Raw genomic sequence first — 15171 nt, 5'->3', positions numbered from 1 at the left:
TGCGAGCATTGTTGAATTTTAGAAGAATTGCAAATAATTTAATAATTTTGTCTAATCGGTAATTTTAGTAAGATTTGATTAAGATTTATAGACTTTAGGAGAACTGGTGATAATTTACAAGAATTAATAAATTTTGTTAAATTTTATAATTTTTTATTAGGATTTATGTGAATTATGTTATTTTTTTGAGTCAATAATTCTTTTCAAAGATTTGTGAGAACCGATAAATTTTGTTATAAAACAAAGGTCAAAGATATTAATAAATTTACTGAGATGAGTTTTTTTCAATGACAAGTTTTCATCTTATTCTATCTTTACAGGGATAATTGATATCAGAACTTAAATAAACAAAATAATAATTAAAAACAAGATTTATGCTACTGGAATTCAATATAGCAACTTCAATTCAATGTTACAGGGATAATTCAATATTTTTATTTTTAAATGTGCTAATTTGATAAGATCCTGGCCATTTTTTTTTTTTTTTTTTTAAAGAGAAACTCTTGCGGGTGCTCTGCTGCATAGTTGCTTTGCCAGCAAATGCAGGCAACATAGACGGCATAATTCAGAAGGAAGTTCATGCTGCCAAAAGAAAGACATTCCTTTAACTAAGTTGTACTTTTATTTCCTAAATTTTTGAATAACTTATAGATGGAAGTTTTTTTTTGCCCCTTAATTCGTTTATTACCTGTTATGCTAATGACTCATTGGTCGATTTAGCCATCACCGAAGTATTCTTGTCAGTCTCGTACTTGGAGGCAGGTTGATGTTTTCAAGGGCGATAGGAAGACAACGGCTTCCTTGTTAGATGCAGGAGTAGAGTATTAAACAACCTTATCTTGTAGGTTTTTTTTTGTTTTTAACCTTAAAAGTTGTGGTGTTGTTTCTACTGTTTGGTTACCGAACATGTCTCTTAGGTTTTGGATTTTTACGTGAACAAGTTGTAGGGATCAGTGTACAACTTTTACGGCAAAGATTCTGCAGACAGACACTCTGATTAATGCGGCTGCTCAGATCTCTCAGCAGCTCCCTAACCGGCTTTATTTACCTCTCCTATCGCTTCCACTTTCCTCTTCTTCTTGCTTTGGTGATAATCACCAATTTTATTTTATTTTTTTCCAAAAGGATTTGATCAGTCCTCAATCCTGACATTTTCACCTCTTTTTCCTTTTTCTCTCGACAAAAGTATTTTGCTAAATCAGAAATGATTCCAACTCCCTTGCTTTATTTGTTGAAGCCTAAAAAATTTGTTAGCAATTGGTGTTTTGCAGGCAAAGTTGGCATGTGTTAGTATTTATAAAAAAAATTTATTTGATAAAAATAAAAAAATATAATAATATTATAGAGAGATTTTCTTTCTCTCTCTCTATATATATATATAAATTGTAATTTTTTTGTTTTGAAGATTTCATATTATATTTACAAGTCATAAGCCTTTTTTATCTTGTGGAAATGGGAAACTAAAATGTAATTTTGTATTTATGACATTTTAGATTGTATTATTTTTATTTTATCCAGCTAAAAAATAAAGAAATGACAGGTGGTGAAAGATCTTAATACATCTAATGGTGTTGACAAAGTTTATAATTCTTTAATTGAAAACACTCACTGAGAAATAAATTATTCAAGATTATATATAAAAATATATAGAATTGATAACGTTAGATTCGAGTATTGTATTTGAATTCATGGGTGTAGTGGATCCGACCATACGCAGGTTGTGATAACTTAAATCTTCAAGCTCGACACTTTTAGAAAATCATGTGTTAGGCTCACTCTATTGGCTTGACAATGCATTAAACAAGCTACCGGACATGGCAGCACCCCAGAGCCAAGAGCTAGGCCAAGGCAACGCCAAATCCAGATATTGTGTGGGCTTGTTCGGCACCATACCCAAGTTGCGCTCAGGGTTGGCGTGCTGTCAGACCCATGCATGAGGTTTAACACCATCTACCACATCACCACACCCAATCATGACGGGTCTGGTGTAGGTCAGACCTGATCAACTCTTGGGTTTGGCTTTGACCAAATCCACTGCATCTTTATTGTGGCGTGTTTGTGCTAGCACGCGCAAGCCCAACACATCTAGGAATTCAGAAAAATTATACCCATATATTTTTCTTGATTTAATTTTTTTTTTTGTAAAGATATATTGATAAATTTTTTCGCTCATTGTTATTAGATTTTATGATGTCGAGTTGTTGCCAGACAAATATTGTAGTTTTGATTTTAATTACACAGTAATTAAAATAACTATTTGTAATAATTTAAAATATTTAGTCATGGAAGAGGAAATGCAGTTTTTAAGTTGTTTATTATCCATTCATTTTTTCATCTTAACAAAAAAAACATTTTTTTTTAATAAAAAGTGTTGTTTTGAAGAAAAATACAAGGTAGCTAGAATATAAAATTCAAAGGAATGTAAACAATTTAAATCAAGGAGGGAAAAAAAATATTTCTTGAGATAAAACTCTCATTTCATTGTTATTATTTTTTCCTCATTTTTTTTTTACTAGTAATGTGTTTTTTAAATAATAAACTTATCATAATCTAAAACGTAAGTTTCAAACCAAAAATAAAAAACAATGTCTTCATATTTTTTCATGTGGATTTATGAAAAAATAAAAATAAAAGATAATTTTTGAGAACTATGTAAAAACTTAACAATGAAAAAATACCTAGTTTTTTCTCATTGAATATTCATGTACCATTTTTTCTTACAATTTATTGTATATCACGCTCATATATAATTATTAACAGGGTTATTGCGAATATAATTATAAAAGCTCTAATTTTATTTAAAAGGTTTGACATGTACAAATGAATTTTTAAAATTACATTGAAATTATTGATTTAAATATGAATTTATGTTGAAATAAAAAAATATATATATTTATAGAACCAGTAGGAGCATTCCCGCGTGCTCGGTATCTAAAAAGGGCAGCCAAAGGGCTGCCTCGTTTGCTAAATTTAAAAAAATTGAAGTGGACAATGCATTGACTGTTGCAATATTTTTTTTTTTACAAATCATATATACATATAGTCGTCACCTGGCTAAAAATTATAATTGTCAAACTCATATATGCTATAAGAGTTTATTCTTGAAAACCCACGATTCAGAGCTTTATTCAGATTACATTTTTAATTAAACCAAATAATATATTATTTTATCCAAATTTATTTGATCTAATTAATTTTTTAATGATTTGGTTTTCATGATGAAACTGGATCGAATTAGAATTAAGAAAAATAAAAATAAAGAATTATAATTATAATTAAAATAATTGATAATTCAGTTTTTTTTTTTCAATCTTATACGGTAGAAAGTTGACACTGCTCAACTATGCACATGCTATTGCTCGAATTAACTAGATATAACACCAAAATTCAGATCCCACTATTAACTACCAAGCCCTAAAATCCACATAAGTTTTAAATGTTCATCAAGCTTTTAATCACAATTGGCTGTTCATGACAATGATTAGATAATTATCCAATTTATTTTAAGTTTTCAGGTCTTGCTGGAATTTAGACATGCTCCTCTGGAGAATCTACTGGAACGCTGGATCTTGGTCACCATATGCATGGCTGTGTATTTTTACCCTGTACCACACATGACACGAGCATCGAGGTTCGTCAAGAAATGTGGCCAAAAAGATGGTTTTGGAAGAGTAGAGTGATAATATAGGGGGGGGGGGGATTTCCTTTTAATTTTATGCCATACGCAGTGTTAATGTATAAAAAACAAAATAAACTGCCACACACAAACTGATACGATGATAAGGGTATCATTGAGTTAATTTCCGCGTAAATCTATATAAACCGCACTGTTAATTTTAAAAAATGATAGCTTGTTTAGGATAGGATAAATATGATTGTTTTTTAAAATATATTTTATTTGAAAATATATTAAATTAATATATTTTTTATTTTTTAAAAATTATTTTTAATATTAGAGCATTAAAATGATTCAAAGCACAAATAAATATTAATAGAAAAAAAATAAATTAATTTAAAAAAAAAAACACTTTTGAAACGTAAAAATAAATAGGATCAGTACTATTAGTGGGATGATAAGTATTATTTTTTAAAATATATTTTTATTTAAAAGTATATTAAAATATTTTTTATTTATTAATATTTATTTTTGACATCAACACATTAAAATAATAAAAAAATATACAACCTTTTAAAATATATATATATATATATATATATATATATATATATATATATATAATTTTTAATAAAACGCTGGTTCAATTGCTGCACCCAAATATACCTCTAGTGAATTCAAAATAATTCATTAAGAAAATGAGCAAACTTCTCTAACTATCAGGCCAATTTTTCGAGATTAGATTTTTTTATTTAAAAAGTAGAGATATATATCATTTTCCACCAAATCTTATGTCAATCAAAATCAAATAAAACGTACTCTTGTGAAAAAAAAAAAGAGTCAAGGATCTTTTTCCACCAATCCGATCAATTAGAGAGGTTGTATAACAGAATTTATGGAAAATGATTTGCATGCCTTCAACTCCAAGGAAAATGAATTGACAAGACCAGAAATTAATTTTTATAAGCATTATTGGAAGCTAATTTGAGAAAAAAATAATTTAATGGCAGTAAAGTATTTTAGGATAGTTGAAGAAAAGTGAGTGTTTGGAAATGCGGTTATACTCGTGTTTTTTTAAAATTTATTTATTTATTTATTTTTGTTAAAAATGAATTATTTTTGTATGTTTTGAATCGTTTTAATGCGTTGTTTTGAAAATGATTTTTTAAAAATAAAAAAATATTATTTTGATATATTTTAGTTTTAGTATGAAAAATATTTTAAAAAACAACCATAATTACACTCTCAAACAGGCTGTAAGATGATGCATTCATACAGCATTTTTGTTATTTTAATTAAGCTTCATTTTATATGAATATTTCTTCAACCGTTAAATCATTAGGGGTCGAAATGTTGACTGAAGTGAATTTTGCTGTATAGAAATAAGTACTCATGTAATTATATGTTTTGTTTTAAGTATTTTTTGCTCAAGAATATAATAAAATATATTTTTTAGATTTTTTTGACATAATAAATTAAAATAATAAAAACATTAAAAAATTATTAATTTCATATTTTTTAAAGCTAAACACATAAAAATATAATTTCAAATAAAAAAAGGTATTATACATATTTATTGAATGGCGTACTCAATTATATAACAACAACAACAACAACTGCAGCTTAACTTGAACTGGTATTTTTCTTAATCTTCGAAGAGGTTTCAATTATAACCTTTTCTCTACGGGGGTATGAAAAAAACTAAAATTTGAATTTAACGTGGTAATTTTTTAATTTTGTTCACCACATTAATATATAATTAATGACCTCGGGCAACGCGCTAGGTGAAAAAAGAAAAGAAAATGTTATTAAATCTATGTAGATATTACGACGTCGTCTGTATGAAGGACGAGTAAATGCAGTATGTAACGTGTCTGTCTATACCCTCTAATAAAAAACCCAAGCATAAAAAGCGCCACTGAGCAGGAGAGAGACAGAGAGACAGAGAGGGAGGTTGTGCTGTGTGAAAAAACTGATGTATCATCTACTGTCTATTCCATCTGCTTTCACTTTTCACTTTCTCTCTCTCAGAGACTTCATATACTAACACAGAGGAAAAGATTAACAACAAGAAGAAGAAGCCTCTTCTTCCTTCCCTCTCTCTCTATCTCTCTCCTTTTCTTCTCAGGTCCTCTTCTTTACTCTTCTCTTTCTCATTTTCTTTCGTTCTTTCTTTCTTTTTAACTCTTTCTGTATTTTTTTAAAAAACTTATCTCTTAACATTAATCGAGAAACTGCTTTGAATTTTGATCAATGTGATTACCAATTTTTGACTCTGTTTTCTTTACACTCTCTCTCTGTTTTGTAGTTTTTTTTTATTTTAGCTCTGTTTTATTTTCTTTATTATGTTAGTTAACATTTTTGTTTTTTATAGATATTTCTTCAGAGTTTCGGGCTGAAATGTGAAGCTATTTTGCTAAATGAGGTACGGTACCGTTCAAAAGAATGTTGCAGAATCTCTCTATTCTCTGTTTGGTTGCTGAGAAAACCAAGGAAAAGACAAGTCTTTTAGTATTTTCATTTTATTTTGTTTAAGTTTTCTGGTTCATTTCTGTTGCTTTCGAGGTTTGAGACTGCGAGGAAAAAATAGATGGAAGTTGCTGGGTTTTAAGTTCTATACAGTTGAGTTATTTTAATTTTTTTGCTTTCCAAATTAAATCTGTAAAGTACAAAAGTTTTCTCTTGTTTTCGCCTATGTTTTTCATTTGCTCATGCATTTTCTTTCTAACAACAAAAAAAAAAGGAACTTGGGAATTTTTTTCTTAATATTTTTGGCTGAAATTTGACAAAGTTTTACTGATTTTTGTCTTCTAGTTTTGACTTCTTTGTGAGTTTCACATCCTAAATTTGACAATTTAATTGATTATTTATTGGTTGATATTTTTTATTTTTCTGTCACTGAATTAAATTATGAATTTTCTTTGCAGGATTATTGAACTTTGCAAGCAGTGATAGGTTTTGAAGTTCTCCAAAGTTCTGTTTTTTCACCCTTTACCATACAAATATCAGAAGGTTTTACCATGCGTTGATGGGTTTTATGGCAATAGTTTTCTGATGGGAATCTGATGGTGTTAATTCCTGCCGGCTTTGCAGCTTTGATTTGTTAGAATTGGAGATAAATTAGTGGTTTCAAAATGAATGGGAACAGACAAATGGAGGTGCATTATATAAACACCGGCTTTCCTTACACCACCACTGAAAGTTTTATGGATTTCTTTGAAGGACTAACACATGCTCCTGTAAATTATGCTCACACTGGACCAATGCATGATCAGGTATTCATTGCTTTAATGTAGTTTTTATGTTTGAAAAGAAAAATAAAAATCCACGAGATAAGTTTTCAAAAATAACCCATTAGGTTGTTCTTGCTTTAGGCAATGTTTTAAATGAACAGAGATGTAGGTTGTTTCGATGATGTATGCATCTTTTTCCAAGATCATGATATACGTGCATACTTCAATAATATTAATGAGGTGCTCTTGAAGTAATTGAGGAGCTCACTTTACATGCTAATTGTTACGGCTCTACTTTCTATTTTGCACTATAGCGTGCGACTGCAGTCTGCACTGTTCATGAATCTATTCATGATTCCACTGCACGCCTATATACTCTGTTGAATGCTCTAAGCTAGCATTTTCTGTGTTTATTGTTTATGAAATGGCAGCTGCAGCTTCTTTTATGATTTATTTTTCCTTTCAATGTTCTATTCAGGACAGTGCATACTGGCCAATGAACATGAATGCATACAAATTTGGATTTTCTGGTCCTGGGAGTACTTCTTACTACAGCCCATACGAGGTAAATGATAATTTACCCATCATGGATGTCAGCAGGACAGCTTGGGAATACCCTTCTGTAGTGAACGCTGAAGAGCCCACAACCACAGACACTCAGTTTGAAGGAGATGAGGACATGGGAGTACATGCCATACACGAAGAAAGAAGTTTGTTCCATTTTTGTATTTCCTGTTAATTTATATATGAATTTCAATAACTTGATGCCTTGTCTTTTATGTTGATCAAGGATCTTCAAATTTATAGTTATTGGCTAGTTGGAGTTACGAAGCATCCTTTTTTAGCGGCACGGTAGATGTAAAGCAATGCATTTTAGGTTTCAAAACTAGAAGGGATCTGGGATGCATGTCTCTTTCCCAGTTTTTGTTTGCCTGAAGCTGTTTCCTTCTGTTCAGTTTCTGTAAGCAGCTAGCTTTTGTTTGGATTCTTGTTTGTTTTACTGATCTTTTGAATGTTGTCTTACTTCTGCAGGCATTTCTAATCAGCCAAGCGCCAACAGTCCCCAGGTATGAATCACTTTTTGTTATAGTTATGCATTTGAGTATATTTCTTAGTGCTAGTTTATCTTTATTACATAAGTTAAGCTCCAATTTTGGTATCAACTTCTCCACGCTCATTACTTAAAATTGTCCCGGGCATGAGGTTAAAAGGAAAGTTCACCTTAATCTACATGGTAATTATTTATTTATCCAGTCAAAGTGCTATAGTAAGGTCATCAAAGTTGATTTTGATATGGCAAATGAATCTGTACTTAATAATCCCTTCTGGTCAGAGATTTAAATGAGCTGATTGTCTTTCTACAGGATATCATACATGCTTAAAATGTCTTATTTATTGGTTGTTTTCAGCGTCAGATCTCATGCAGTTTACTTACCGAATTGTAGTTGCCCACTACATTGTTATGTTGATGTAAAAAACTAATTAATCCTTCAGGTTTTTCTGTGTAATTTTGCAGGCTGTTTTGCAAGATGATGTTGATCCAGATAACATGACGTATGAGGTATGGTTTATGTAACTTGTCCTGTTAGATTCCTTGCAGTGTATTGCATTTGTGTACTAAACCAACCTTGGCCAGGCATTTGCAAATATCCGAGTGGGTGTATCCTATTATGTTGAATGCTCTCAGGATGTTATCTTTAATAACTTAAAGTTTAGATGAAGGTTTTCTATCGGCTATGATTTTCTTTGCCTCAGGAATTGCTCGACCTAGGTGATACTGTTGGAACGCAAAGTAAAGGCCTGTCTCCGGAACTAATCAGGTTGCTTCCAACCTCAAAATGCAAGTTCGGAAGCTTCTTCTCAAGAAAAAAATCTGGGGAAAGGTAAAATTTTTGCTAAACTCAATTATCCATTAAGAATTTTCATAACAGAAAGCATCAGAGGCAACTTAAAACCACGTAGCAAGTAATAATAAAATTATTAGACAGACACTGAACAAAGCAGCTATCAGATGCAGAATTCTTCGTCTTTCGGCCTTCCCCTTTCCCCCCTTAAGTTCATCACTTTTAAGCTGTTCACCATTTTCTTATTTTACTTTTGTCGAGAGACAGATGTGTAATTTGCCAGATGAAATACAAAAGAGGGGATAAGCAGATAAAACTTTTGTGCAAACATGTTTACCATTCCGAATGTATCGCTAAATGGCTTGGCATCAATAAGGTCAGTCAATGTCTTCTTCAAAGCAAAAGTATTTTGAACTCTGCATCTTCAGCTTTTCATATCTTGTCTCATGCTGTTCTTAACGTGCTTTGTCAGGTATGCCCTGTTTGCAACAATGAGGTGCTTGGAGAGCATTCAAGGAACTAACAGATCCAGACAAAAAGAAATTCACTGCTCTTTCCTCCCCTCCCTTTTCTTTCTTTTTTATTTGGGTGGTTTGGTTTCGTTTTCTTTTTGTACACGTAGGTTTAGTCAAGGACTCAGGCAATTCCCTCATTCTCCGTGGAAGTTTTGTTTACTAAAGAAACCGCATCATCCGAGCTTCTATAGCAAGATAACTTGAATTTTAACTTGCGTCCTGTTGCTGAAGTTTGAATGTGTATATCTGTGATCTTTGCTCCTGTGTCTGCATTTGATGCTTATACTCATGCCCCTCTAATTTAAATCAATCCCCCAAGTTCTTTGGAATAGTTTTATGAATCTTCTGATGCCTCGAAACAGTATCAATCCTTGAGATGCATCCCTTCTTCCCTTCAGCCCTTTGTACATGCAATAGAGTTCGTTATTTATGGAGGATAATATCATGCAGCTCCTTGGAGAGAAGCAAGGTGCATGGTACATAACAGCAGTAATTGTCTGCTGCAGGCAAGTTTTGCCATGCCACCTTCTCTACTGCTTCATGAATGCGGATAGGACGTTGCTTTCCCATTCCTGTTTTATGAAGTTGACAAACCATTACTCCTCCTGTCTTCAGTTTTATCTTCTTCCCATTCAGCGTTATCATCTCGAACATGATCTGTTGGCATGGGCTTCACGCCCGCTCGAGGATTGGAAGACAATTCAAGGTCCTTGAATGGACAAGTCCATGCGACAAAATCGGTTGTTTGTGGTCAACATTGAAGTTGTTTTTTCACGAGAAGACCCCACCGTTGGCACTTGGCAGTGTGCTCAATGTCTTTATGATATCCGTGTAGCATTGAGTTCTCTCGAATGGTGTTCTGGGGTATGGAAGTGGTGTACTGGTGATGAGATGGCATTTTTGCTCCTATGCTTTACATTTCCCTAGTTTGGTTTTTGTGGATAAAACTGAAGAAAAAAGGTTCTGGGTAGCAAGATGATCAAGATGGGTGGGTCCCGCCAATCAGCTATGCTAGATTTTTCAATATGTTTAACGTCACATTAACAGCATATGTTTAAGGTAGAATTGATAAAAATAAAAGTTTGGGACTCGATTGTTACTGATACAATACTTAGAGGCTGAATTGAGATTTCCCGTGTAAATACTGGCGAACCACAACTCGAAGTTTCAGCACCGTCGATTTCCGGGACCCACAATCGAACGGTTCCCTTCCATTAAGCGCCTGGCTAGTAGACTAGAGTTCATTTATTTATTACTATATCCTCTAACGGTCACCAGCAAAAAACAAATAGCTCCGCCAACGTTCACACACTCTCTGTCTCCCTCTCTGGTTCTCTGCAGTAACGGTTACATTTCTTACACCCTCTCTCACATCTGTCTCACAGTTTTCGGGTCTTTATTTCTCTCTCTACAAACCCTTCTCTTTTCATCTGAAATAGTTTTGCTCCATTTCTGGGTCTTACCTTTTTCTCTGCAATGGAACCAGCAAAAATAGATTGGAAGAGAATAGACTCTGTCTTTGTAGAAGATAGATTGTATGAGAACTTAAATGCACCCAAATGGTTTGATTTCTTTGCTCCTGAAGACTCTGCAGATGATGAAGCCTGGTTTTGCAGACCTGGTATGAATCTATTCAAGTACTTTTGACATCTTTTCTTTCTATGTTTTTCCTTACTCTAATCTTTTAATGTTCTGCTGTTGCAGATTGTAACCATCCAAAGACAGCTGATGATTTCTTTAAAACCACACCAACTTCTAAGGTTTTTTTCTTTGATCTCAAAGTCCACAACCTTTTTTTCCCCTTTATTTACCTAGATAAAGACTACCCATTTTAGCTGATCCATGGTTGAAGTTAAATCTTGCATTTCTTTATGGAATCTGAAACAATATAAAACACGCGTCTCGAATTTTCTTTTCTTTGCGTTTCCCTTGCTTTTCTCAGTTACCAAACACGGGTTAAATCCAGTACAATTATTTGACCGTTACTTGACTCTTTTTTTTTGTTAAATTGATCTGGTTCAGCTTTCAAGCTCAGGTGATAAAGCTAGAAGTAGAACCCCTCTCGACGACAAGAATCTAAGGTACTCACCAAGCAAACCCACATGAAGTTTTAAATTTTCTATCCAATTGAAGATTTTGATTATTTTTTTTTAATCAAGAAAGAGTTCAAGATTCGAGTTACTATCTTAAAAGTTCTCTTCTTTTTTATTTTCTATGGATTTAGAGATGCAAAATTGAAGAGAAGGGGGCAAAGTCAGTCTTCATTTACATCAAGTGATTATAAAGCCAAATTGAATGAAGATAGCGAAAATCGGAATCCAAATTTATCAACACCATCAAATTACCAGAAGTCTATGAAACAAATGATCAAATCAAGCAGTGAAAAGAACAGACCTATTGATGATGTGCCACAAACCAGGGAAGAATCAAGGCTAAAAAGCACGTTATCGGCAAGGAATTTGTTTGCAGGGAAAGATATATTAGGCCATATTACTGAGTTTTGCAATGAATTGAAGAAGTTGGCAACGAGAGCGAGGGAAAAAGAGAGTTTAAATGAGAAGGGGAGTCAGGTGGGGGAGAAAAAAGATGGGGTAGTTGTGAATGAGGGTTCTAGAGAGGTTTTGGGAGAGTTGAATGTGAAGGAGAAAGAGAGAAAACCATTGCTAAACAATGATAGAGAGAAACCCGAAGGAAATGAAAAGGGAAGTGCCAAGCAAGGCAGGAAGAAGTAAGTTATTTCCCTCTGTGCTTGTCTTTAAAATTTGTACATATTCGGTTAACTTGAACTGGGTAGAGGAGATAATAGTTTTGGAATTTTAAGGATTACGGATCTTTAAAAGAAGTTGATTTTGTCATTGCAACAGATTAAAGTTGGCTTGCTCTGATTTTGTCTCTTCGTTGTATTTTTAGATTAGAGTCTTTGCGTGCTTGATGAAAACAATCTGCTAAAAAAAAACAAACACATGTGGGAGTAGTGGTTGAAAAACGTCGTGCAAAGTTATTTATTCTTATCGCTTTTGAATTGTGGATTCTTCCCAAAGCTTAAAGATTTCAAACAGACATAAACAATTGGCTCAAAGTCCAACTTATAATCTTTGGTCTTAAACAAACTTAGACTTGGCAAATGTGAGCGCACAGGGCTATGAAAATATTCTAGTTGTGCATATGCTATGAAAATATTTCAAGGGGCTAAATTATAGTTGTTGAATTGCGCAGAAGAGTTGATGATACAGAGAACATCCCAGTGCCTCTGAATTTGGCAAATGTGAAGAACAAAGGAGAGGAGCGCCTGCTGCAAATTCGGACCAATCCTCCTTCACCTCAATGTTTTTCTGCCAACCGTGCACCCGCCAAAACTACCCCTTCGAAGGCTTCCAGGTCCAGGCTTACGGTACGCAACGCAACTAGGTTCCATTCTTAATATTGAACTTTTGGTTTAAGGCAAGTTAATGATGATAGCGACAAACATGGTAAACTAAATAATTTAACTGCAGGTTTGAGTATTGGATGAGAGATGATTGCTTGTTTCTTTCTTACTAGTCTTTCCTTAGTTGCTCCAAGTAAAACGAGAGGAAATTTAAGGATAAACATCAGGCTAGAATTTGTTTAACAAAAACTTAAACTGAAAGTCATTAAATTCAACGAATATGCAATTTGAAACCAGTTAGTTAGGCATCTGAAGTGCATGTTTTCAAGAATTTTCGATATCAACTAACTTCCAAACAAACACGTTGGATTATGCCAATTAACACTACATATGAACGTCTGCACCAATGGACAATAATTAAAATAGTTCAGCTCTCCGGTACAGATGATTCTCAGTTACTTTGAATATTGACTAGCTGATCATCCCCTTAAGGATAACCCATTCTTCACTTAACTAGCCAGAATAAAACCTCTATTCTTGGAGCTATCCCCACATCTTGTGACCGTTTTCTTCTCAGTAACATGACTTTCCCTAACTACGTTAAGAGTCAAGCCATTCTTCACTTGAAGTTTTTTTGTTAATTTGATAAGTGCAACATGTAGCTTGCTAAGTCTGTTGTTGTTTCTAAGAAAGTTTGCTTGATGCCGCACTAATGTGATGGTGGTGAACTGTGCAGGAAAGGGGAATCCTTCAGGAACTGAAGAAGGATAAGGAAACCACCGAGGACAGAAGTCCTTTCATTTCTGATGGAAAAGAATCGAAAGCTTTGGATGTTTTCTGGTTCCTGAAGCCCTGCACGACGCTCTCCAGCTGAAATGTGGAAACCCCCCCCCCCCACCCGGACCCCGGTTTTCCAAAATTCATTCTTTAAAAGATTTTTTTAGTCCAGTTGAAACTGGTCATTGCAACTTGTTTCTTCTGGTATTCATACATCCCCACACCTCCCATTTTTTAATTCTTGCTCTTCAATTGATTACCTGATTCATTTGATGTCAATAAGAGAAACTGTAAGGATTCAAATCCAAACTCATTATAGAAAATAAAATTTGTATTTTTGAACTCGAAAGCTTGAGTGATGCAAATACACAACTGGCTCCATTATTTGGGGTTGTTGCTATGCTTATAATAAGATGACTTATTTGGCATTTCATTATCCACTGACAAAGAAAGAAGGGCATGCCAAGCTGATTGATGCTGGAAAAGGTGCATTTAGCCCCAAGCTGATATATGCAAACAAAGAATGACCTCAAAATTGTTATACGGCTGAACCAAGTTTACAATCTTTTAGCCCCTGTAACAAAAAAGATGATACAACGAAGCATAAAAGTACCATTCCTTATTGGGTTAAACTCGAGCACCGAATTTGCAGAAAACTTCATGTTTTGGAAAGACGGGCACTGAATTTTTTTACCTTTTGAGGCAGCATGCATACGATTTCGTATGCAATTAGAGTTAAGCAAAAGATCAATTGGGAATCCCTGGTGTCATCTTAAACCACCTCTCTGTGAAAATCTTCGGTGCTAAGGTCTTTAATTTCCGCTGGTATCCATCTTCCTTCTTGAACGTTATCTGGAGCATAGATATATAGCAATAAGGGTTGATGCCAAACTTTGCCATCCGATTTCAGATGCATATTGCCGCGTTTTTTGTCCTAACAAAAAGGAGACCCGGGGGCGTCAATAGCGTCATCTCTTTGTTTTTTTTTTTTTTTTTTTTTGCTTCTGTTTTGGATGGATTAGGTTACATGCTAACCAGTAGCCATCCTCCCCTTATTTATCTTCATCCTAACTCCTATGGCGTATTCATTTGATTTTTTCTTCTTCATCTACCAAAATCTTATCGTTCTATTATCTCCCGTTCTCATCTTCCAGGAATAAATAAATAAAAAAACTGTCCCATTACTATATTATTATAACAGAAAAGAAGGCACCTATCTATCTTTATCCCAATCCCCATTTTACATTCCATCCTTCAGTAAATAATGTTCTGGCAAATGACCTTCCTTTCTCAGGGGAAATTAAACCCAAAAAAAACCCAGAATTCCGAATTTCGCTTCATCTTGATTGATCAAGAAAGCAAACCCCATCTCCAAACCCTAGTTTTTACATGGACAAGGAATTACATGAAGAACATCCTTTATTTTATTATATAACATCTTTGCAGTTCTCAAACATTTCTCTGTAATACATAATCCCGCACAAAGTCATAAACACGACCAGAGTAACAACAACGAATTGCAATCTAAATCAGTTCCGAGACAATAAAAATAAACCAGAGAGAGAGAGAGAACGTACAGGAAGAACATCCTCTTCTAATCTAACCTAAAATTGCAAAGCAAAATATCCAAGACCCTAGACCACACGTGCCTTGCACGTGGATAGAGTCTACCAGTGTAAACTCTCGACTCCCTCAACAGATCTTCCATGGTTTCCACAAAGAGATTCAAGCTCCTCACAGGTGGAATGTACAAAGTCAGAGGCACTGCAGAGAAAGCTACTGTGAAGAGAAGCTGCAACATCATGTAATTAAACCAAAC

General features: G+C 33.7%; 2 protein-coding genes across 4 annotated transcripts; both read left to right on the top strand.

Annotated features, from left to right (window-relative positions):
* The first annotated feature begins 5535 nt into the window (after positions 1-5535).
* LOC118027691 (E3 ubiquitin-protein ligase BIG BROTHER) lies at positions 5536-9423 on the top strand. Of its 3 annotated transcripts, none has more exons than XM_035031122.2 (10): positions 5536-5744; positions 5991-6041; positions 6544-6589; positions 6710-6891; positions 7328-7559; positions 7882-7916; positions 8366-8410; positions 8605-8732; positions 8961-9069; positions 9166-9423. In XM_035031122.2, the coding sequence occupies exons 4-10, from the start codon at positions 6751-6753 to the stop codon at positions 9214-9216; spliced, it is 741 nt and encodes a 246-aa protein (XP_034887013.1). In that variant the 5' UTR covers positions 5536-5744; positions 5991-6041; positions 6544-6589; positions 6710-6750; the 3' UTR covers positions 9217-9423. The 3 variants fall into 3 exon arrangements, with proteins under 3 accessions (XP_034887013.1, XP_034887012.1, XP_034887011.1); XM_035031121.2 differs by having other exon boundaries at positions 6544-6628; XM_035031120.2 differs by having other exon boundaries at positions 6544-6891.
* A 268-nt stretch (positions 9424-9691) lies between these two features.
* LOC118027690 (uncharacterized) lies at positions 9692-13764 on the top strand. Its single transcript, XM_035031119.2, has 6 exons — positions 9692-10829; positions 10913-10968; positions 11231-11289; positions 11433-11936; positions 12425-12599; positions 13312-13764. The coding sequence occupies exons 1-6, from the start codon at positions 10685-10687 to the stop codon at positions 13447-13449; spliced, it is 1077 nt and encodes a 358-aa protein (XP_034887010.1). The 5' UTR covers positions 9692-10684; the 3' UTR covers positions 13450-13764.
* The last annotated feature ends 1407 nt before the right edge of the window (positions 13765-15171 follow it).

Source organism: Populus alba, chromosome 9 (assembly GCF_005239225.2).
Source record: "Populus alba chromosome 9, ASM523922v2, whole genome shotgun sequence".
NCBI classification, from domain to species: domain Eukaryota; kingdom Viridiplantae; phylum Streptophyta; class Magnoliopsida; order Malpighiales; family Salicaceae; genus Populus; species Populus alba.
Note: the sequence above shows the minus strand (reverse complement) of the source record. Positions and strands in the feature narration are given on the sequence as shown.